General features: G+C 33.4%; 1 protein-coding gene across 1 annotated transcript in view; it reads left to right on the plus strand.

Moving 5' to 3' along the window:
• LOC149780989 (uncharacterized) overlaps positions 1 to 13,034 on the plus strand; it is a 32,251-nt gene extending 19,217 nt beyond the window's left edge. Inside the window, exons 2-3 of the mRNA XM_089936447.1 lie at positions 3,670 to 4,494; positions 12,133 to 13,034. Of these exons, the coding sequence (XP_089792573.1) occupies positions 3,670 to 4,494; positions 12,133 to 12,572 (1,265 nt within the window). The 3' untranslated portion in view covers positions 12,573 to 13,034. The remainder of the gene's footprint in view (positions 1 to 3,669; positions 4,495 to 12,132) is intronic.
• The last annotated feature ends 10,759 nt before the right edge of the window (positions 13,035 to 23,793 follow it).

The raw sequence follows: 23,793 nt of genomic DNA on the forward strand, positions 1-23,793 counted from the left end.
GTCTTTTACATGTTAGTCAAATATACATATAGTTCAATTACATCAAGTGATATCTTATGAATGACACAAAATAAATAGAAATTAATATGATGTTTACATACATTTAAAAGTGTTTCTGTAATTAGATTACCGTGTCAGTTGGTGTGCCCGATGTCAACATTGTATTCTTGTAACACCAAACTCAATCTTAAGAATCTCTGATTTGGTTTTCATTTTCTGTACGAAAATAAGGGAGTTGTAATGAATGAATGCAATAATCGGTGTAGGAGCTTATGTATTATACGCTTTTACGTGTTTCAGAGCCGATAGCAATACCAAACATTCCTTCTTGATTCCGGACTATTTTCTCTGATGCTTGCTTAATTGTATAGAAAAAAGCACACTGCATGATCAACACCATTTTTGTCATCTTGAATGAATAATACACCAATCCTTACATCACTTGCATCATCAAACATTTTAAATGTTTGAAGGAAATTTTGACCCCAAATCCTATTGCATTCTTAAGCATGGTTTTTAATTTATTAAAGGTCTCCTGTCATTTTTTAGACCAATGAAATTTGGTTTCCTAACATAACAAATCGATCCGGGTTATAGCAATTATGTAACAATTTGAAGAAAAAAAATTCCGATAATATCGAGCCATATAAAAAATGGTATATGTTACTTTCTTCTTATATGCATAGATAATTCAGAAATGGACTTGATCTTAACTACATCGGTTAAACTTGACCGTGTCCCACAATATGTACTAAAATGTAAGACAAGTCCGTAAAAACTCACTCTAAACTAAGTAAATGGTACAATGTGCATTACAGATGTGATCAAAAAATTTCCTACATATGTGACTTACAAACACCAACTTCATAGGGCACGGACCATTGGTCTGAAGTTGGTCTCAGTTTTCTAATAATAATCCCAAGTTTTACAAAATAAGAAACTGGAACTTCTGTGGCTTCAGTTTCGCTAATTATTCTCTGATGCAAATAAGATCTTATTCCTGTTGGACAATGAGGGAAAGTCGATGTCGCCCTGATTAAAATAATGAGAATAAATATTAAAATTACGATCACTGTGATCAGTATCAGGAGATCTAAAGCAATACTTTCCTGATCAACATCATTCGCACAATCTCTTTTTGCCTTAGCTTTATTAACTGTACAGTCAGCTCGATCTAGGTCATTGCCTACTAATAAACAAATACCCTCGGTGGTTAAAGATGTCATTATACCGACCTTTAAGGGTCTTGAGCCCACGTAGGATGGCAAATTTACCTTATGGAGAGGAATATTAACAAGGCCACATTCTAATCCCTAAATAAGAACACTCTGAGTAGTAGAAGCCTTGTCAAATAAAGGCATAATATCTGATAATAAACGTATCTGGGAAGTTCATGTGTCCCTAAATATTTTAATTCAGATAGGCTTGATATAATCACTATAAGAAACAGAACCTTTGGCCATGAACGGTTCATAATTTTCCATTATCAAATCAGGCTGGGGTTTGTTTGATCTAAAAAATGTGATGCTTTCAATACGTCAGAGTGGCCTTGACGTCTTAGATATAAAATCATTCTAAAGTTCTTTCTCTTTTCTTGTGCCTTGTCTTCAATCTGTAGCAATAATAAATAGCATGCCCTTTCTCCTTGTAATATGCACTTAAAGGAAAAGAAGGAGATTTCTGATCAGTGTTGTCAGACGTGGGATACTTAAATGCTGGGCCAGAGTAAGATTCGGAAGTGTTCACATGAGACTGCGATTGTATTCGTTTTAGTAGAAACAGCCGAATGGAAGACTTTCTGACAATTGACATTTTGTGAGACTATGAATAGTCGTTCGCTGTACGAATAACATTTACTAACGTTTCGATGTTTTGCTCATCAAGATAGGCCTTAACATGACTATGGACGCAATTCTGAATCCCCTCTTATCGTCGTTTTGATCAACCTTCATGGCGGAGCACCATCTATCAATTAACTTTCTTTTGTCATGCAAATTCAACATGGGTCTGTACCGTTTCTTTTTAATAGTTCCTTAACCACGTCATGATTAGCATTTTGTAGTACCAACAGTGAAGTGTAGTTTTCACGAGGTTTGTCAACTGTGAAGTGTAGTTTTCACAAAGTTTGCATAATAAGAGTCCAGTGTTCTCTTGAAAGCACTACACTGTAATGTCCTCAATATATTGTGATGCCTTTCACTTGCTTTGTTAAAGAATCATCAACACCATCAACTTTGTGCTCAACCACTGCAAGGAACGATTTTCTTACATTCTCTTCCAATGTTTCTCGCGAAATCTTAACACAATGCACTAAAACTATTGACAGGAAAAAGGTTGTAGTAATACAGTCTAAATCTAGTGTGATACAGTTACCAAAGCGTATGGTTTTATCATATGGCATTTTCCCCAAGCAGTGTTCGGGCAGTAGTTAGTTAAACCAACGTGATGAGTATGACGAATAGGATACAATGTAGAATGTAGACGTTTACAGTACTTGAAAAATTCTGGGCATCACATACATTTAGGAATGTGACCTAAAGCTAAGACGGACATATACATATTAGGTGAAAGATCCGTTTTTATCTATATTTTTTTTTTCTTGATTGTATTTTTAATTGTGTAAATCGCAGATGTTTTATACCCGTACAAATTACATTCTGATTATTTGGACACGCAAAATGGATACAAAAATGTTTGCAAGAATGAGATAATTGTCTATATCGGGGTTGACTGCATTATATTTTCCATGAAAAATGTTTTACTGAATGTTTTCTCTTCACTTCCATGGAATGCTACTATAGATTTAATATTTCACACTCACTACTATATGTTTGTATCACAATTTATTTTGAAAATGAGAGAGGGACAGCATTATTTACATCATGGAATCGGTTACTAGAGTACAGTTAGTTTATTTGGACTCTGGACAGTATTGTTTTAATAAGCCATATGTAATGTCAAACTAAATATATTTTAATTTACTACAATACCGTACAGAACATGAGGACTATGTGATTACTGGTTCAATGTGACGTCCGTCATAAAAATCATCGTCTTCTTTTCTTTCAAATTCGTCTTATTTGGCTTCTTCTTATTCTTCTTCTTTTTCTAATAATAATAATAATAATAATAATAATAATAATGATTATAATAATTAATAATAATAATAATAATAATAATAATAATAACAATAATAATTATTAATAATATAATAATAATAATAATAATAATAATTAATAATAATAATAATAATTAATAATAATAATAATAATAATTAATAATAATAATAATAATAATAATAATTAATAATAATAATAATATTAATAATAATAATTAATAATAATAATAATAATAATAATAATAATAATAATTAATAATAATAATAATTATAATAATTAATAATAATTATAATAATAATAATAATAATAGTGATAAGAAGAAGAACACGAATAACAAGGAGAAGAAGAAGAAGAAGAAATTAAAGGACGATGACGACGCCAATGACGGATTTGGTGGTGGTTTAATTATTGTTTAAAATCAAAAATATAATGAAATGCATCATATTGTGTTATATAAGAGTCATTTTCTTACTTTAATATTTACATTTTAGTATTTTGTGGTCCGTGCTGATAACGTACGTGTATTGATATTTATATCTTATGTTCACAGACGACCCTTACCACGAGTACAGAAGTATTGTTGTGTCCGGCGACAAAATATTAATCGTAGATAAGAAGGCTTCCAATATCCGGCTTCACCGACGCCAGAATGGGAAACTACTGGCAACATCTGATAAACTCGAATCACGACCCCTTGGAATCTGTCTTATAAATGACGTGGACATCTGTGCAATTCTGTATAACAGGAATATTGAAATCATGTCATTACAGTGTACATGTGACAGAGAAGTGATAAGACGCGTCAGGACATTACATGTGAACCCAAGCTTTGATTACTGCCATGCAGCAGTCAAATACAGAGATAAACTTATCATCTGTGGTGTGAAACAGTCTGATATATGCTGGTGCAGTGTGTCCCTTATTGACGGACATGCTGACACAATATACCAGGTGTGTAAAGGGTTCTTGAGTTACTTGGCCACAAAAAACAACATGATTTATGTCTCCTGTTATGCTGGCTCCCCGGAAACTGGTGTATATGGAATAGATATTTGGGATCCTAGTAAACATACATTTATATACAAACATAATGACCTAAATTATCCCAATGGTATAACTGTGGATACAAAGGGATTTATATTTGTATGTAATTATAAGTACCCAATTCCTTTTCTGTCGGACCCGAAGAGCATGGAGGACCATCCCTGTATACATCATCTAACAGACAGAGGTCAACTAGTGACTATATACAAGAAGGAGATGCCATTAGATCTATGCAGCATATTCTGGGATCATGATCAAGAGCTTCTGTACGTCGCAGGCTTGGATAGTAATGTGATCACACGATACAAAACCGAGTATTCACATCAACAAGGTACTTCATATTTCTAATTTGACCGAGACATATATTTACAGAATTATAACTTTATCATAGAAACAAACAAATGTACAATATATAAAAATAATTAAATTTCAAATCAAAATCTGAATGGAAATAACTACAAAATTGCATTCTCCCCCCTATTAATACGCTAGTATGATCATGCATATATGGTCGGTCTGGTGTCAGGATAACGTGACTGGTCGGAACAGCATGCCATATGTGTGCCCTAGACATCACAATAAACTGTCACACTGCAGACATCGTAGCTATATGACTGAACATTTGTTAAAGCTACATTGCAAATCCAAATCACATCACACACATAATCCCAAGTTCAGATTAAATCAATCATTTGTAATTCTAAATTTTATACTAATATAATTTTATCTAAGCATGTTCATTCCTAATTGCTTTGTGATCCGCATCTTAGCTATCATCAAAACATTCCAGACAAAAATATTAAGATTGGTACAATGACGGTTGGGCCAAGAAGCCATTACCAGTGCAGGTCGCGGAGCTTTCATTGTAACATCACAACACTCGACATTTTGTCTACTAGGACTCTTTCCTCGCAACATATAACACAGGACAATTGGAGAGTTCGGGACGAAAATAAAATGTTATTGAAACAAACAGGAAAGCATTGATAAACAGGCCATATTTCATTGAACGGAAATAACTCGAGCCTGTGGGTCTAAATCGATAAAGGTAGTTTAAACTATTGTTTCTCTGTTATGTTACAGAGAAGCAATGTTAAAATTCTTAGTAGCGAGGTAGTACAATCTTGGACATAAAACTCTCAAAATGAGGTGACTACAGTAAAAGGTATGCTTTTAACTGTACCAGGATGAAGTCAACCTTTCGATGGTAACCTTTGGAGGAAGTTATATCCCTTATTCGTAATTTTACACATGAATAATATTAGCAGACAATCGATAAGAAGATACGCTTGTTATGAACGAAATTCAAATATGAACCTATTATCAGTATAGATTATTTAAGTGTAAAAGGAGAAAACGTACCATGTCATATAAAATCAGATAAAGGGAGAACCATGTGCTGTAGAAATGTTTTAACTTATCTTCCAAAAACTGAAGTTATTTGAAAAGAAAAATCACGTGACCTGTCAATTCAACGATTCTCACAATATGTCGAGAATGCTGGTTTGCTAGCAGCAAGAGTTTCAATACATCATAAAGATGGATACGTTCGTCCCAGAATATCAAATTTAGGAGAAATAAAGAAGCTCAATTATACTGTTATTGTATAATTACCAGTTAAATTTGTACACAGCTGTTAACAGGGATAAGGAAAGTGTTTAATAAGTACCAGAACATCGGAATGTTTAAGAGATTTTCTAACATTCGGTATAACAAACAATGAAAATTTAAACTAATTCCTGTTAAAACATCAGAATATTTTTCTGCATCATCAAGTGACATGGCTCGTTCAGTTGTGACAAAACATGAAATTGTAACAAGAGATGGAAAATCTGTTTAAAACAAAGGATCCCGCAGCATACCACATGCGAAATGACAAGTTGCTGAGAATAAAAATAAAAAAATGGCAGAAGATGGGGTTTATATCAAATGTCCATAAAGTAAACAAAATACTTTAAATGTAATGGTGACTTGAACTGATGATTGAATAAGGTTCTGTTGTGACTTTCGATAATTAAATGACTTCATTGTCAAAGATTCTCAACCACTACCCAGAATCGGCGATAGTTGTAGTGGTATAGTTTGGATATGAAATCGGGCTACTACCAACCTGGGATTGAGGAAAATGACAGGCAAAAATCTCAATGCTACGTATTAGGCGGGGAACAATAGTGCAGATTAGCAATGATCCGGCCAGTTATATCCATCTTGTCCACATTATATTTTCAGATCTCCTATTGGAAATGATCATTTTCTGCATTGGTGAAATCATTTGCTATTTTTTTTAAAAAAACTTGAAGACAACTTCGTATATTTGTAGATAGTTTTGCAAAGAATGAAAAATGATAACTAGAAACACAATCCTAAGAAATGCAAACTTTCAAAACGAGATCCCAATTCTAGGTCATACTAAAATTGAAGCAATTGTGGGCACCAGTAAAGATAAAATCACAGTAGTCAGTATACAATGATACAGCAATGCCGGAGACAGAATATATGGATAGTTGTATTCAAAGCGCCACATAAAGCAACCAAAGGAATGTCAAAATCGTGCACGTTTAAAAGGTTTAAAGACAACCTGCACACGGATTGAAATACACATCCTAGCTGTTGATGATGTCCGGTTGGCCTGTTGATAATTCCTACATACAATTTGTCTCGTGTACAAAATTGTCGGAATGTTTCAAAGAATACGGAACTGAACAAACTCTCAACACCTTCTTACAGAAGCATTTTAGGAAAAGATTTTCACACATAACCGCTTATGCAAGTAACAGGGTTGACCAGTGGCAGGCAGGTATTTTCATATACAAACCAATGAAAAACATATGTTTAGAAACGTATAGATTTTGACAATGGTTTCAGCATATACGTTTGTTTCAAAAGCAAACCAAAATGAGTTTTAAAAGTAATAATGCATTAAAAGAAATTTTCAACGTCAGAAAAGAGTTTTATAACAGTAGTATTTGGGATTTTGGTTGAATCTTGTTCAACTATTTCGATTTAAAAGCTAATGTAGTAGAAACTTTAAGTAGAAGTCAAAAGACCACAATTTTGGAAGTATTTATTTTAAATGAATCCATACAATGGGGTAAGATTTTGTCAAAGCCACATTTATGAATACACTAACCTCCCTCACAGATCCATATACATGACTCCTGTATAAACGATTTGGCTATTGGCAACTTATAAATTTAGAACTCCTGATTCCAAATTGGTGAAAATGTATTTCAAAATATTCATCCATCTCTGCAAATTGATACATAACTAGCATTAGCAAGGAAATATTCAAAATGTTGTCAAGATATACCAGACGATCATGCTGTTCACAAATTAGCAGATTTAATGGTAGAACATATTTATGGCATGTTTAACAAAAAAGAGTTAGCTCTACACAGCAGGCAAGAAAACTAAATTGAATGACAAGATAATAATAAAAACAAACCAAAATTGAAAATAGTTTGCAGACCGACAGAATGAAAAATTAAATGAAAAATAATCCTCAATAAGAACATTTTGATGAATTGTTCGACAGATAAGACCCAGCAGAACTAAAATCCATTAAAATAAATGATATCTCCACGGGGATAATGGAGAAGCTGCAATATTAACACTGTGAGCTTCTTCGCGATATCTGTTTTCTGGAATGCGCCCGATATGAAGAAAATAAAACAGACTTCTAAAATTGAGTTTAAATGTTTACATTTCGAAAAATTGTATTGCTAAAAGCAAAGAAAGTTAAAAAGTAAGAGTGTCCAGACACACTTGAAAGAACAAATTCGCTCTGAATTTTTCTTAGGGTGCGAATTTGTATCGTCACAGTACGAGAAGACGAGTAGTTTTCATGAGCCCTGCAATTATGCATTTTCCGAGACAAAACATTTGAATGAAGAGTTTAACTCATTCATAATACCTTGAATCTAAACAAATTCAAAACCAAAATAACCAAAATTAGTGATTTTACACCATTTAAATGAACTAAAACCCAGTATGCCTTTTATTTGATATTTTTTGCGCATGTTGAAATTAGAAAACTCATATCATATTAAAATACTGAAATAAATGGTACACTCATATTCAAACGAGATGCTGTCCTTCTGCAATATGGTTGAGAATTTAAAAGGATAAACACTAGTTGTAAAACGTTACTAATGTAACAGAGAAAATCTGATGGAGGAAATGAAATATAAAAAAACGCAAAATGCCGGAGGTGTAACGAATGTGTATAAAAACCAAGAGTAATGTGTTAATACAACAGAGGAATTGAATAAATCATAAGATAAGAGAGACAACGAAAAACTAAAATTGCACTGCGAAAGCTAACATGTACTGGTCTTTGCTCTTGCTTGCTGTGTATTCAAATAATTTACTCACCGTTATCGGGTTAACATATTCTGTTGATCAATAGATTTTGCTTCTATTTTGAAAGTGTGTATTTGAATCGGGAACTTCTACAGTTTCTTTTGGTTCTCTTTCATATTGAAAATATACTTCCAATAATTTATTAGTCGGTTTTACTTTTAAATAAAAACTAAATGTTGTGTCTAATTACAACATAATTTACTAAATTCAGTATTTTTCTAGTCTTAACACACTTGTACTCAACAGTCAAAATTTATTCAGTTAATCTTGTAATGGCTGCCTGCCTAGATACTTATGTTGTATCTCTTGTGTTAGCCTGGAGTTTGTTACAACTCTACAGGCTTAAACTAAGTAACAGAAGAAGCGAAAACTAACAAGTTTAGCAACACTCAACAAATAATTTATTTCCCAAGAATACAAAGTTGAAATTTAAATGTAACGTATATTATTAGGATTAAATTCCAAATGATCTTAAATGCTATCACATGTCCAAATGGATAGAGTGTTCCGAATGAATTCCAATAGTCTTATGAATGAAATCCAAATTTGAATATGCTGGTATACCTATTTGCCTCGAATGAGCTAATATACTAATAGTCTTGATATATTTCAATGATTTAAGCCAGAATGTTATTGAATCAAGTAAAACTTATCCAAAAATAATGCTTTTGCCCAAAAGATAATGAGCAATTTGTAAGTCCATTGAAGAATTTAAATAAATAAATCCTTTCAGGTATAACTAAACACAACAAAAGGACTGATTGTACCTGACATGTTAAAATAGGAATGTACTGTTCTCATGTAAACAAACTTTTATAGACCTCACTTGACCTATGCCGCAATAACCATTTTCTAAACATACACGGTCATCTTGATGAAAAGTTCCTTAAACTTTGTAAACAAGGTCAGATCTGTTTACTTAAATATTAGCAGCGAACCGGTCAGAAATAAAGTATATAATATTATCTCCAAACAGAAAAAACAATATCCTGTATTCAAATCCAAGTTAACGTGTTTTAGAAAAATGGCATTAGTTAGAAATGCACAGACTCCTAATTCAAACCTGGACAAAAAGCGATAACACAATACAAATTGAATATACATAATCCCCCCTCCACCACCACTTCAGTCCCACAGCAGTATCACATTTCAGCAAACCCTTTTCGTTTGTATCAGATGCCAAATGTCATTAATTTACCTGGCAGGATTTTCGTTCATCTCATATAAAGGTGAAAATAAAATTAAAACTGCAGTCATAAAGAAGATGTGAGGAATGACTGAAATACATTATCATGTCCTATGGAAGCGACTATATATTCAAATTAAATGACCACAACATATTGCTGACACTTATTTTAGTTATCTGTATCGATTCGAACAAATAGGATTGAACAACATACAATATTATACTCTTTCAAAGTAAAAGAAAATGCAGATGCGCGGAAACTACATTTACTTTATATCTGATGATCGGGTAATATTCAAAGCAATCAATTCAGATCAAATTAATTTTAGAAATGCAAAATGTTTCTGAATGATTTTCATAACAGGATAATTATATACTGAATAATTGTGGGAAAATATCGTTATAATTTAAAAAAATTATGAATCACTCTTTCTTGTGTTTATTTGCAACTTACCTTCATCCTTATCAATCTAAAAGGAGAAACGTTTTCACTTAACCCACAAAACTTTCTTATTGATATTTCGTATAGATATTCGTATAATAATCTAAAACATGTCTCTTGAGTGATATGTTACTTGTTGTTCTTGGGTAATTTTTACTTCAGATAAAAATTCGTTATTATTCTCCTATAGACATATCTTTGATGTAGACAGATCGTTTATTTCTTGTATAACAACACATGTATGTGTTAGCATTTACCGAGGTCGTTTCTACAGAAGATAGTATCTAATGATGTATTCGGTGCTAATGTGATAACACAAAAAATCTATACCTTTGTCCTTAGGTGAAATTGCACTATTTGATACGAAAGGTAATATAGCACACACAAAAACAAAAATATATATTGTCAAGTATACCTGTATTTCCATGAGAGTGCCCTTGCTGATTAGTTCCAATTTCATTAGTCTATATTCCTTATCTCCATTTTTCATCTCTATTTCTTAATCTCAATCTCTCTCTCTCTCTCTCTCTCTCTCTCTTGTAATTCCATTTGTATCTACTGCATTTGTATTTGTGTTTGGTCTTTCTGTATTTCCTTACCTTTCTCTTCCTGGTTATCTAGTCTTTCCATCTCTTCCTTTACCTCTTGCCTTTCGTACTCAGTTTGTACCTTCTGTATTTCTGCATCTCTTTCCTCCTATCTTTCTTGCATTTCTCTGTTTTCACTTTCTCTTTCTCTTTCTCTATCCTCCTCGTAGAACTGCATTAGTTTCCGCTGAAGCTGAAGCGTCTCTAATTATACTTCCTTCGATACCAAACTAGACAGAAACTTTATCAATAAACCAAATAAAGTATTAAAATATTTCCGACCTCTTACTTCACCAGGAAAGCCTTCGCCACAGCAAGATCATAATGCCTGGAAGGCTCAAGTAACTCACCCTTTTAAAGGACTCTAATTAATCGTGGGTAGGATCGACTATGAAATTCTTTATTTTGAAGGTCATGATGAACTATTTATTTCTCAGTTATCAAAATGCCAGAGATTACTAAAATTAAAAACCAATGAAATGTAAAGTCAAAAGATCTTTGAAATATTAAAATCTCTGATATATGAAAACTTCTAAAATATTTTATGAAAATTCAATTCCCGAAAATATTCAAATGGGGTTTGAATTCCGGACGATCAGCAATTACGTTACGTCTCGTGGCTTAAACTTAAGCAACAAGACAAAGTAAACCGAACAAGCATTCGATGTTCCAAAATATACATTTATTTATATAAAATATAAAATCAAACAGAGTTGAAGAACTAAAAATATCTTACAGTGTATGAATTCATATGATATAATAATAAATTATGCTTCCGATTTCGCACTAATCCGGGAACTCTCCAAAGGTATTCTGAATGAAGGTTCTAATATAGTTATGTGCTACCGTGCTAGCATACTGAAGAATCGCATTTCTAAATCCAAATATGTTTTACTTCAAGGTAATCCAGTGAAAGTTAAATATCACTACAGTAGTGAATAGATTCACATAATCTAATATAATTTTTAAATAATAATGTCCTTGACAAAATTCACAGATTGTCTCTATATATACGCACCAAATCAACACTATCTGATTGACTAAACGATTCGCGAACATTATGTCGTATGGTTTTGAAATATTTCTACAGTTATGTTATGAGTTTCTCAAGCTATTCAACTAATCAAAAACTAGGATGTGCATGATAGCTCTACAGAGCAAATGCATTCCTAATTTCACGTGATGTTTACCTGACCTCCATTCAAATTAATGTGTGGTGTATTTAACCTAATAAGTTGTTGACTTGACCTTAGCATTATGAATAAGGCTCCTACAACGTAGTGTATATGTATTTTACTATAGTTGTAGCTTGCCATTGAATTATATAGTTTAAAATACAAATGACATAAACCCAAACATATATATGTATATATTCATTCTTCCACATTGCAGACATAGTTCATGATATGGACATCAGTAGAGAAGAAAAATGTAGTGGGATTGAAGAGATATTTCGAGAGAGAAGGTATTTAGCTAAAACTGTCATGATGTTTGCAGTAAAAGAATGTGGATACAATAAGGATGTTCAAAGTCGTCTGAGAGGGATGTCTAATCTGCTGAACCAAGAAATCCCCCATGCAACAAGTGTATGGTGTGGATATAGAATGCATAACCCATATAATCCCTTGTTTGTTGTTAATCTCTGCAAACACACACGGATAACAGAGAAGTCAAACCTCCCCAGCTTATTTCATGACTACGAAATTGTCTATCGGTACGAACATACGCCCAACGACGAGGAAACATTTATTTCAGAGCGGTCGGAGTTATATATAAGTACCACACATGAGGCCATTGAACGTGTTCTGAATTGTATTGCAAGAAATACATAGAGACTTATGCTGGAGCATAGTAATCTTAGCATTATCGCTGCATCTTCTGTTAAAGCAAAGGGCTTTAATGGCTGTAACTGTAGTCTGACATTGATGGAAACAATATGCATTGTCTTCTACGTTCCTGTCAAGGGAATCATCCCAATAGGCGAGAAGGAGTTGCCAACGGAAATTGATGGAATAGTCACGGATGTAAGAGAGGGTGAGTTTGTGTTTCATGGAGGAAAAAGAGCAGGTGATTGGCTTCCTAAGTTAAGAATGGGTTGCTGTATTTCACCAAATGGGCAACAATCTGGGACCCTTGGTGGGTTTGTTGAACTGCCTGGAAACAAAATCGGCTGCATTACAGCTGCCCATGTGGTCTTGAGTGAAAAGGAGAGACAGAAGTATGTCAAAATGAATGTAGGAAATAAACGTAAATATAACGATGACCTTGCATCTGGACATAGAATAATAAACATATACCAGCCTTCGCCAAACACTTCAGATGCATTTGGACGCGTCCGTCAAATAGTGTTTGAGGAGGGCAATGAATCTACAACTTCTGTTGATGTGGCGGTAATTGAAATCACTGATGATGCAAGAAGACCAGATGCGGGGCTTTTTCCTTTGGATAGCTCTACAGATATCGGTAAGGGTGAACAGAATGTACAACAGAAATGAAATAGTTTGCTTCTCTAGGCCTTTATGTTCTTTGGACAATAATATACAGTGAAAGATCAGTTATGTTTCTTCTAATTCGCCAATTACAGGAACTCAAAGTGAATTTAAAGCCAATTTCATGGAGGGTTTATTCAAGTAGCTGAGGTTGATCCACCAACATGTATTCTAGAATTAATTTTAACAACTGTGTATGTGTCCATGAATACATAAATGATAATTTGTAACATTTTATGAGCTACCTAACACCTTCCGCTAAAAGATATTGATCCCATATGCACTGCAGAAGATTGTAAACTGAACAATCGAGATTGAAGTAACCTAAGGTAAGGGTTTAAGTTTGCTAGGTTTGTTAATATCAAATTTGAAGGAAAAACATATTTTTTCTAACTTATGATAACAAAAATTGACTTCGTTGCAAGCGGAAGATGGTGACTACATTGAAATCTATTCATTTGTTTACCTCAAAATACATAATCTACCCATCTCACCCTTAAATCCGGTCAATGTTTGGACTTTCTTTTGATAGATCTCATTATTTATGATTATTGTTTTTTAGCTAAATAAGAGACATGCTAAATAAATGAGTACCTTATGCTAGAATAAATGTCAGGACATCTGATATATGAGCACGGGATTAATGAACGTGTTGATACGAGGAAATCCAAATCAATATATTCACATTATTTCCATTCGTGAGGTTCTATTATCATGTTAGATAACATTCCCGTGTTGTCCTGGGCCCTGCGTGTATTATCTGGCATGTATAATATTTGGTAGTTACTATTAGCTATTTGAAGTTTCTTATTAATAATCCCGGACAATTTTAGAACTAATTTTGGCCGGAATCGCCCTGAGATGAATGGTTTTAAGCATTTACAGATCACGTGGTTTGGCATTAAGCATAATCAATGTGTCTAAAACTTTAAAACAACTTCAAACAGCTGCATCACAAAAACATGACAACAACGTTCTTCCAAATTTGACAAAAATCGGGGGACTTTAGATGCTGTGCAGGAAATAATAATCCGCCATCCGATCGAGCCGCTTTTACTAAAAACTGAGAAATATTGCAACTATTTCTTTTTTTTTAAAACGCTGAACAAAATTTTACTAAATATGGCAGAAAGCGTCCTTTCCAAGAGAACTTTCATGTCTGTGCAAATGATTCCGCTCCACATCATATATTGTTAAATATTAAAACAAATCTCGAAGCTACTTCTCAAAAACACAAAAAGATTTGCCTGAAAGGAACCTTTCAGTTCTGTACAATGACGCTGACTCACCATCAAGTATGGTCTTTATTATTAAAAATAAAAAAAAAATTGAATGAAATCTTATTAAAAATTGTTCAACATAATTTCATTAAATTTGACAGAACTTCTCGTGTTAATAGGGGATGCATGTGTATACAAAATGACGTTGATCCACCATAACTATGAACGTTAATATTTTTGGAATTAATAGTCATTTAAACGGTATTTGTATGAAAAGCTGATCAAGAAAATCTGTGTAAATTTGATAAAAGGGTAATTCTGATAAGATCTTTAAAAAGTATACAAAGATGCTAATACTTCCACCAAAAATGTGTGTTGCCTCTACTAAAGCTACATAAACTTGAAACGGCTTCTTCAAACAATTGGCCAAATTTGATGGAAAGGATTCTAGTTATTACATTTATTAAAGTTATGCCAAGTCAAACATGGCTGCCGTTATTTAAATAAAAATACCTTAGAGTTACAAATTCCAGATATACTTTTATTAATCGATTCTGGAAAAGCATGTGACTATATTTCATGGAATGTATTCATAATGTCTAACTTTCTTTAATTTTGGACCAAGTATAAAGCACTGAGCTAAAACATCGTTGTAATATCTCATCGGCTATATCTGAGATATAAATAACAGGTACCTTGTTCACCCTACTAAGTTAGTTTATCCATAACTTTGTTTTTATAAGATCTTTTCCTGACCGGGGTTTATTTTGTCTATTTAAATTTGCCAAACCAATACAATATCCAACCAGAAAGTATTTTTCTGTCATTTTGGATCGGTATATTAAATTTCCATCTCCTAATAGGAACGGATAGATACTGTCACAGACTGCATACTCAAACAAGAATACAAATGTTCAGTTAGATGAAAGAACTGTACAAATCCATGTTCTTATCAAAGCTAATATAAACGTATCGATGTCTATCATGGCCAAGTCACCGTTAGAAAAAGAAAAAAAACTCTTTTTTTTATCTTTCTCCACTCTTGACTGCAATATGAATATATTAAATAAACCCCCTCAACAGTACTGCAGATAAAGAAACCATGAAATAATTCTTGCCATTACGTATGCAATCCACAGGGTTTGAAGAAATGTCTACGGAATTCGTCCTGCTGCTGCAGATTTCACGATGACTGGTTCCTACATTTGGCTATTAGGCAACTGCCAAATGGATGACTGATATAAGGCGATTTTGGGCCTCTTACTGATAAATGTACAAATTGGTACAAGAAAATATATCTTATATGCCAAGTACTGAAGAATATATACAGTCATACATATAATTATACTGTTATAAAGGATATACAATATATCAATTTAAACAAAATATACAATTGTATATAGTGCATTGGCATTAACGCCATTAGAATACAAAGTATTTAACTTATCAATCCAATAAGTTTCTTTTATGAGTCTATTGATGTCACCATGTACAATATCTATTGGCATGAAAGAAAAATCGAGTATGTAATGATTATATTGTATTGTGAAAGGAATTATATTTTTCTCTATTTTACATTCTGCTGTGTTTAAAGCATCATGTCTTTGTTGAGCCCTGGGGAGTCAAGATTTTTCGCTGTTGTTCATCATCTTGATTCTTGTTTGAAATTATACAATTCCTGTTTATGTTGAATCTTTGGTTTACTGATGTCTTGCTAGGTGCTATATCTGTATAGCTGTTCCTTGCTGTAGTTTCTTTGGGTTTTGAATACTTTTTTTCTTGTTGTTCATTTTTTTAAAGAACTGATATACTGTATATCTTTTATAACAATAGAATTATATGTATGACTGTTTGTCTCTATTTTGTTTCATTATTTTACTGATTCAGGTTTCATTAGAGGCTGGTGTATATTTTAGATCATGTCATATATATATATATATATATATATATATATATATATATATATATATATATATATATATATATATATATGTGTGTGTGTGTGTGTGTGTGTGTGTGTGTGTGTGTGATCCGTTTTCTTTCAAAACATTTCGTGCCTGAAGAAGCATAAATGCGAGACTAGTTGCACAGAATTTTGGGCGTTTGTGTTGTGTTTTATCCAGGATACTGAGAATTCTGCCAATAGTTAGTTATGTATGAAATTTGTGTCATTGTCAATCATTTTGAAAAAGTCACTTTTTTATAAAATTCATCTGCCAGAACGCGACGAATTCAATATTAATTATCTCCAAGTTAATTTGCTCTCCACGAAAAATTAGAAAATGAAAAAACAGTTCGTGATCATTATACGATAAAAATTTCAGAAAGTCGACATTTTAAGGGGATATTGCCATTCATAACAGTATTCATGTTATAATATATAGAAGATATTTTCTTTTCCTACACTAATAACGGATATATTTCACCGTGTTATACGATCAACATGATATTGTAACTAGTGGCGAAGCCACGAGTTAAGATATATAGTTTTTGGTACCACAAGATGAAATATACCTAAAGTAGGAAAAGAAACTTCTTTTTATCATATACCAGACATGCTTTAGAATCGAAGTTTAAAAGATTAAACTCACTCTTCGAAACAACACGCGAACCCCCACCCCATTTTCGTAAAATCACCGCACTTTCAAAGGCTGATCATATAACTATACTTGACTTAAGAGAGTAGCAGGGTTGGGTAGACCTAATCTATTTCAGTAAATTACATTTTATGTCAATTTGTATAATATTTGAACCTATCTGAAAACAATGCAAGTTTGATTCAGCATGTCGTTGTCGTGAAGGGGGAAATAGCTTCAGAGAGATGAGCACGGCGTCTAGTCAAACTTCTTATCAAAGAATAATTCCCATTTCGGTAATGCAGGGCAGTTTCTACTTATTTATTTTAGCTCATAAAGTACTCGTTTCTGTTGCTTCAGGTATAATTTTTGGGGAATACTCAATAACGTGTCACATGGCGTAATGGGAAATCCTATATTTTCGCATGGGAAATATAAGAACATATGTTCACATATGAAAATATAAGGATATATTTTTGTCATGTGAATATATAGGAATGAAATAAAATATGAAAATTATTTCGCCAATAAGTTTCCATATTTTACACTTAAGTATACAATAAATAATGACATTTCTTCTCAAATTTAGCTACGATTTTTTTTTACACGCAGGCTTTACAAAAGAACAGCCAATGATGTATAATAGTGGAAAGATTCGAGAGGATTTAAATATTTCGAATAAAGGATGCATGGTGATCAAGTATGGGAGTGTTACGGGTATTACGCGTGGATTTATGGTGTAGGAAGGAGTATCAGTTCGGAAAATAAATATTATCGGTCAGCCAGGGAATGAAGTAGATAACATACCGAATGCAACACTTTTCAAACAGTTGGTGGTAAAACCTTGTGGCAAAACATTGGCAAAGCCAGGTGATTCAGGAACATTGGTATTCATCTGTAATGAGGGAAATATTAGAGATCTTGAAGCAATTGGACTGCTTATTGGTGGAACTACCAATAGAAAATCAGGATGCATGCTTATATTTACGCCAATTAATGCTGTCTTTGAACCGCTTGGGCTCAGTAATAGGATGTTCAAGAGTTTTCCAGACATTGTTGAATCAGATCAAATCATTTATTCAAGGCAAAGTCAAGAAATTGATCTTATGAGAATGTCACAGAAAAATCTAGAGGAACAAATACTGGAACAGAAGCAGACACTCACAATGCTACAAGAAAATTTAGTAAACCTTACTGAAGAAACACGTGAAATAAAAGATGAAATTAAAGCGAACAACATGGCATTGGAGCAAAAAATAACAAAAGCAATTACCACTTCGTTGGAGCAAACTATGCAACAACTGACTGGAGTTATTTCAGCGCTTACAGAACGAAGTCACACAAGTTGAAATTACCTTGTTGATATACATACTAGTACACTCACACCCACTAACACATACTCCCATTATATATATATATATATATATATATATATATATATATATATATATATATATATCGAAATAACCTATATATAGTAATAATCATTGGAATGAAATATACATTCATGTATACATTTATAGTAAACGTCCCACGGGTCATGTACATGCATTTACTGATATAAATTTAAAAATTAATTTTAGTCTTACAATTTGATCGTTATGTGGTTATAAAGTTTAATCAATAGTGATTTTTGAGTGATCTGCACATTAATTGCAATAAAAAATTAAATTCGAAAATTATCGATCGCTAAGGACTTTTACAATGGCAGTTCAGCATCAAGAAAGTTGGTGTTGGATTGAACTATTTCTATTGCAGGGGGAATCAAGGTACAGTCGCGTGCAGAAGAAGTCGCGCGCATTTTCCTTTATCTCTTGTATGGATATTCAGCTCTGATTGGGGTAGATGAGTGACATACATTTTTTTTAACATTTTGTTTTTAACTTGTACATATAACACTTCTTAAAAATTATAATTTAGCAGAATGTAAAATTTTACTAAAATAATTCTGAATTGAACGCCGCGTTTCCACTGTCTTTTCCGTGTACGAAGGAAGATAATTGTATGGAATAATTTACAATATAGAGTATATGTGTAGTATGTACGCTGTATCAATGATATACCAGGAGATATATAAATGTTTCATTAAAAGGAAACCATTCTTGACGAATTTCCTTTTAATGAAAAATGTATACGAGTATAAAATAAATATATACAACGAGTATAAAATAAATATGGTTTATTTATATCACATGCAAATACACATATTTTCACTTTGAATGGAGTTACCATATGTTCCTGGCAACCGTGTATTGACCGAGTGAATAAAATTCTCATGTCCCATTATTGATAATATCGAATATTATTAGTGCCTACTTTATGTTTAAATAACATGTTGATATTTTCTTTTTATGCAAGTGTTTTGTCTCAAATAATAATTACCTAATTCTATTCTGATTCTAAATTATATTAATAATTTTGATTACAGGTGCCGCAGAACTTTTCTCATTATAAATGTTCGCTTTATGTTTCAACATGACATATCTTACTAAGGGTTTGTGTTTTGTCTCGTAGTTTAACCTGCTGAGAACAAATTGAAAGATCAGCCCCTACATCTTCAGGTCTAACCTGGTGGTAAATGCATTTTGTAATAGGCTTCAGGCTTTATTATCACCATTTATTGTCTTCAGACCACAACCCATCATCATATGTTTTTCAGGCCTAGACTCGAAGGTAAAAGCCATTTTAGGGTCTTCAGGCCTAGTAGCGAGGGCAAAAACAAATTAAGTGTTTTCACTCAGATTCAAAGAATTTGCTCAGACTCAAGATTTTTGACAATAAATACAATTATAGTGAAGAAACGTTCCGGATTGAGATAACGCTGACTCGTTTTTGATGTTGCTTAATATCAAAGAAAATATTAATTCGTGACTTCAGTATAAATAAGTTTTTTTGGTGTGTTTTCTTTGGAATTCATGATCACACAGATTTATGTTATCAGGTCCTGGAAGGTATAATACGTGGAGGAACTCACGGAATGTCCATTTGAGTTGTAGTGGTTGGCGACTTTCGCGTTGATTTTGCTGCGAAATGTGGCTTTTATGATTATTCATTCGCTTTCTGAAATCAATACATTGTATTATTGATTCGACATCCTAATTTCTGACTGATAGGTATCGGGCATATGTTTGTAAATTATGCAGCGGTATGTGTCTTAATCTGCTGTCATGTTTTGACCATACCCTGGTACTTACCAGATAGTCCTTGGGGCCTTTAGGTCTACAGTAAGCAACCATAGGACCTTCGTGAAATATACCCTCGAGACGTTCGGACGATTCAGTATGCGAGCGATGCTTGCGTATGAACTCTTGTAAGTTTGCGTCATCGGGTTGGAAAGTTTGCGCGAAAGGGACACACTTGTTGGTTTTCTTAGTTTTTATTTCAGGAGGGTTCCTCTGTCGAGTAATACTGTTTTGTAATTAACCTGCTCAATGTAGCTTGTTTTGTACTTTCTCTTTCTATGGAAGCCTTCGAGCTTGACGAGTCACTCTCTAAAGGTGACATGATTATAACATACACGTTTGTTTCAAATACACATATCGTATAGGAGGTTTTTTAATCACGTCCTGGGGGTGGCAGCTGGACGGGAGCAGAATCAGTAGGTCAGTGTCTATGTTTTCCTCTAGATGGGTAGATTTTATATGCGTGTGTGTAAATTAACTTCGTGGGAGAATGAAAACCTGAGGATACGATTTTATTTTCAAATCTCATGGAAGACTCAGAGCTACTTATATTATTAACCTTGTTAACTATACAAAAAACGAAACGATTCTGATTAATCGAGTTGATTCGACGCTCAGCCTTTCCTTCGATCTGCACCTCAGGATTACAGATGACAGCTATTTATATGGAACCCACTGATTGATATGTACACTCAAAACTTTGAAAACAAGTATAAATGCAGTTTTCCAAGTTCACCAAAGACACTGAATACACCTTAAATTTCAAGTGAAACAAGTGAAACAAAGAAAGAATAATTCTACTCTGGCTTAAAATTCGTGTGGCATATATGACTGTGGCATTTCACGTATATAACATACACATTCAATTAACAGATTAATACATGCTTTTCCTTTTTTAACTTTCAAAGTGTCGACATATTGTAACAAACAATCCAACGTATTTCTTGGCCATGCGATGCTAAACCCTGGCGCGATTCCGCTAGAAGTTATAAGTTTCCCCTAATTCCAAAGACTTCTATACAAATTCTGTTGTAAACTGGATAGTCCAACGTGTAAATTCTATAAAACTACTTATAGGAGTTGTAATTGGGTCTACCATTTCCCGCCAGATTTTTCGTGTAACCCGCTGTCAAGGGCCAATGTATTTAAAGTTTTGAATCGCGTGTTCTACCCAGCCAATCGCAATGCCTTCGCACCGGCTATGCGAAGAGGGATTCTTTCTGATAAGGACATTAGCGTCAGTTGAGAGACGTTTTGTTTTTTCTGTAGAAACGTTTCCCACCTCCACTTCATCATAACTCCCTGTATATAATTATTATATGCGATCTTGTTGTTACTGATATGATTTTTTCTACATTTGTTCAGATTTTAGGCGGTTGCATGCGATGTAACATTTTGCAAGGATATTCGGCTTCTACAGTCTCCTTTTATAATGTCGCTTGTCTCAGTGTTTCAAGTTTTAGCACCTTTACTTGATATATTTTGTTTGAACAGTTATATAGCTATAAATACCTAGTTTAGGTTTGAGTCTGCTAAGTATATAGCATTCTTGTTTACGGTGGTTGCAGCCACAAACATTTTTGTATTATACGTTATTTCTCATTGTTTAATTTCTTAGTACGATTTCTCTATGGACTTTGTCCAAATAGTTATGTTATGCTGTAAATACTAAACAAATTGTTGGTTCACTTCATATCATTCATGTCCAATACGAAGTCACGAAAGTGGCCAGCATCAAATACAACGTTTGTATTTGTTTTAAATATGTACCCATATACTTTGACTTTGCAATATTTGCACGTTTGACCCTGCGAATTCTGTCTTTTCACTCTCTATCTTCATTTCGACTCTATCAATGACGTAAAGAGTAGACTGGTGTGAGCACATTTAGTTTTACAATTTCATCAACACGTTAATAATACAGAACCCTGTATTTTCATTCATTTTCTTTATGACAATAACTTGAACCCTTCTTCTACATGCATAAGAACACATCACATAAATAATTTTACTCTGATTAATACAAGATCACAGATCTCACAACTTCCCAGTTCTCAACCGCACAACTGCATGGTTTCGTTCATTAACTTTCCGTAACGTAACGTCAGCATTTCACGCCCTAAAACTATGTTACTCAACCTACTATTACAGTAAGTAATTTTACTACGTCATCTTAGGCAAGTCAAATCATGGTCTTGAGCTACATTCCACCTGTAACTTTGCATCACTTCTGCCACCATGCCAACAATAAACGGCGACTGACGACGACTGAACAGCCCCTCCTCGTTTATTTCATTGTGTAATATAACAGTCTCCAATAATTAATACTGCACCCGGAGTCACACGACCAATGTACACAACTTGATATTAATAGGGACTATCGAACGCCAGGGACACTCATATGTATCTGACCTAAATTCACCGAAAGCAAACCATGGCATCATGGAAACTCACTCGCACTTCACTCCGTAAGTTTCCTCCTAATAAATGGCTAATTATTTCAGGCTGAGGAAATTATTCTCAGCACCGACTTCCCATAATCAATTAAGTAATCACAAACATCTAAGAAGTCCTTAAAACGGAGCACTATAAATAAATGCGCATACTTCAAATTTATTACAATATATTAAACGTTTACTTGAAAGGAGACTAGTCTCGTCCGGATGGAATTTTCTGAAAAAAGGGCCAGTGGAGACAAACATCGACCTTTCGTACTATTTACATTAGTCTGCAGTCATTGTAGAAAATACAAATTCTGCAGTGGGATGTGCTCACACAGACAAGTCTATAGTAGCGATCAGTATACGCTCTGCCAAGCTTAGTACAACGAATGAATGAATGTACATATTGCAGCCTCTGTCGTGTTTTGAATTTATCCACAGTGTGTTATAGTCTCTATAACCACTGATATGTGTACAATGATAACTTTGTCCTGGCAATAGATGAAAATATAGCTCATCTATGGATATTCTCATACTGAAGTCTTTTTATATATAAATGCTGAGTGGCATCGAAACCATTGATTGGCAAACTATTCAGAATGAATTCATGGAAGGGAGGCGTAAATATTCCAATAGAATGGAAAGTCAAGAATGTAACCAATATATTGAGAATGACGTATCATTTGTATGAAGTATACAGGTCCTTGAAGAAGCACTAAAGGTGTTGCATTAATTTTGACCACATTATACGTTAGTGAATCTGGGAATGACTTCATAAAAAGACATGGACAGATTTTTGATGCAAATAATACTTATAGATTCTTAAGAATATTATGAGTGAAAGAGTACATCCTCAAAAGAAACAGACCTCGATCACTACCTCTGAAGCGAGTGACTCTTGAGGTCAGTGGCGAAGATGTTCAAGAACCGGCTAATTAGACAAATGCTTTCGGACCATACGCATAAGAATGGCATCCAAACTAAATTATACATACGACAAATATTACACCAACGCAGAAGAGGAGAGAGACAAGTATCCCAGCAATTATTTGATGTTATTGTTAAATGGAACGAAGCAAAACCAATTGAGGAAACTGAATAAATTTATCAGTGTTTTAAAAAAAATTGAAGTCATTGGATTTCAA

The sequence above is a fragment of the Sinohyriopsis cumingii genome, chromosome 16 (assembly GCF_028554795.1).
Source record: "Sinohyriopsis cumingii isolate HCF-2022 chromosome 16, ASM2855479v2, whole genome shotgun sequence".
In the NCBI taxonomy this organism is placed as follows: Eukaryota; Metazoa; Mollusca; class Bivalvia; order Unionida; family Unionidae; genus Sinohyriopsis; species Sinohyriopsis cumingii.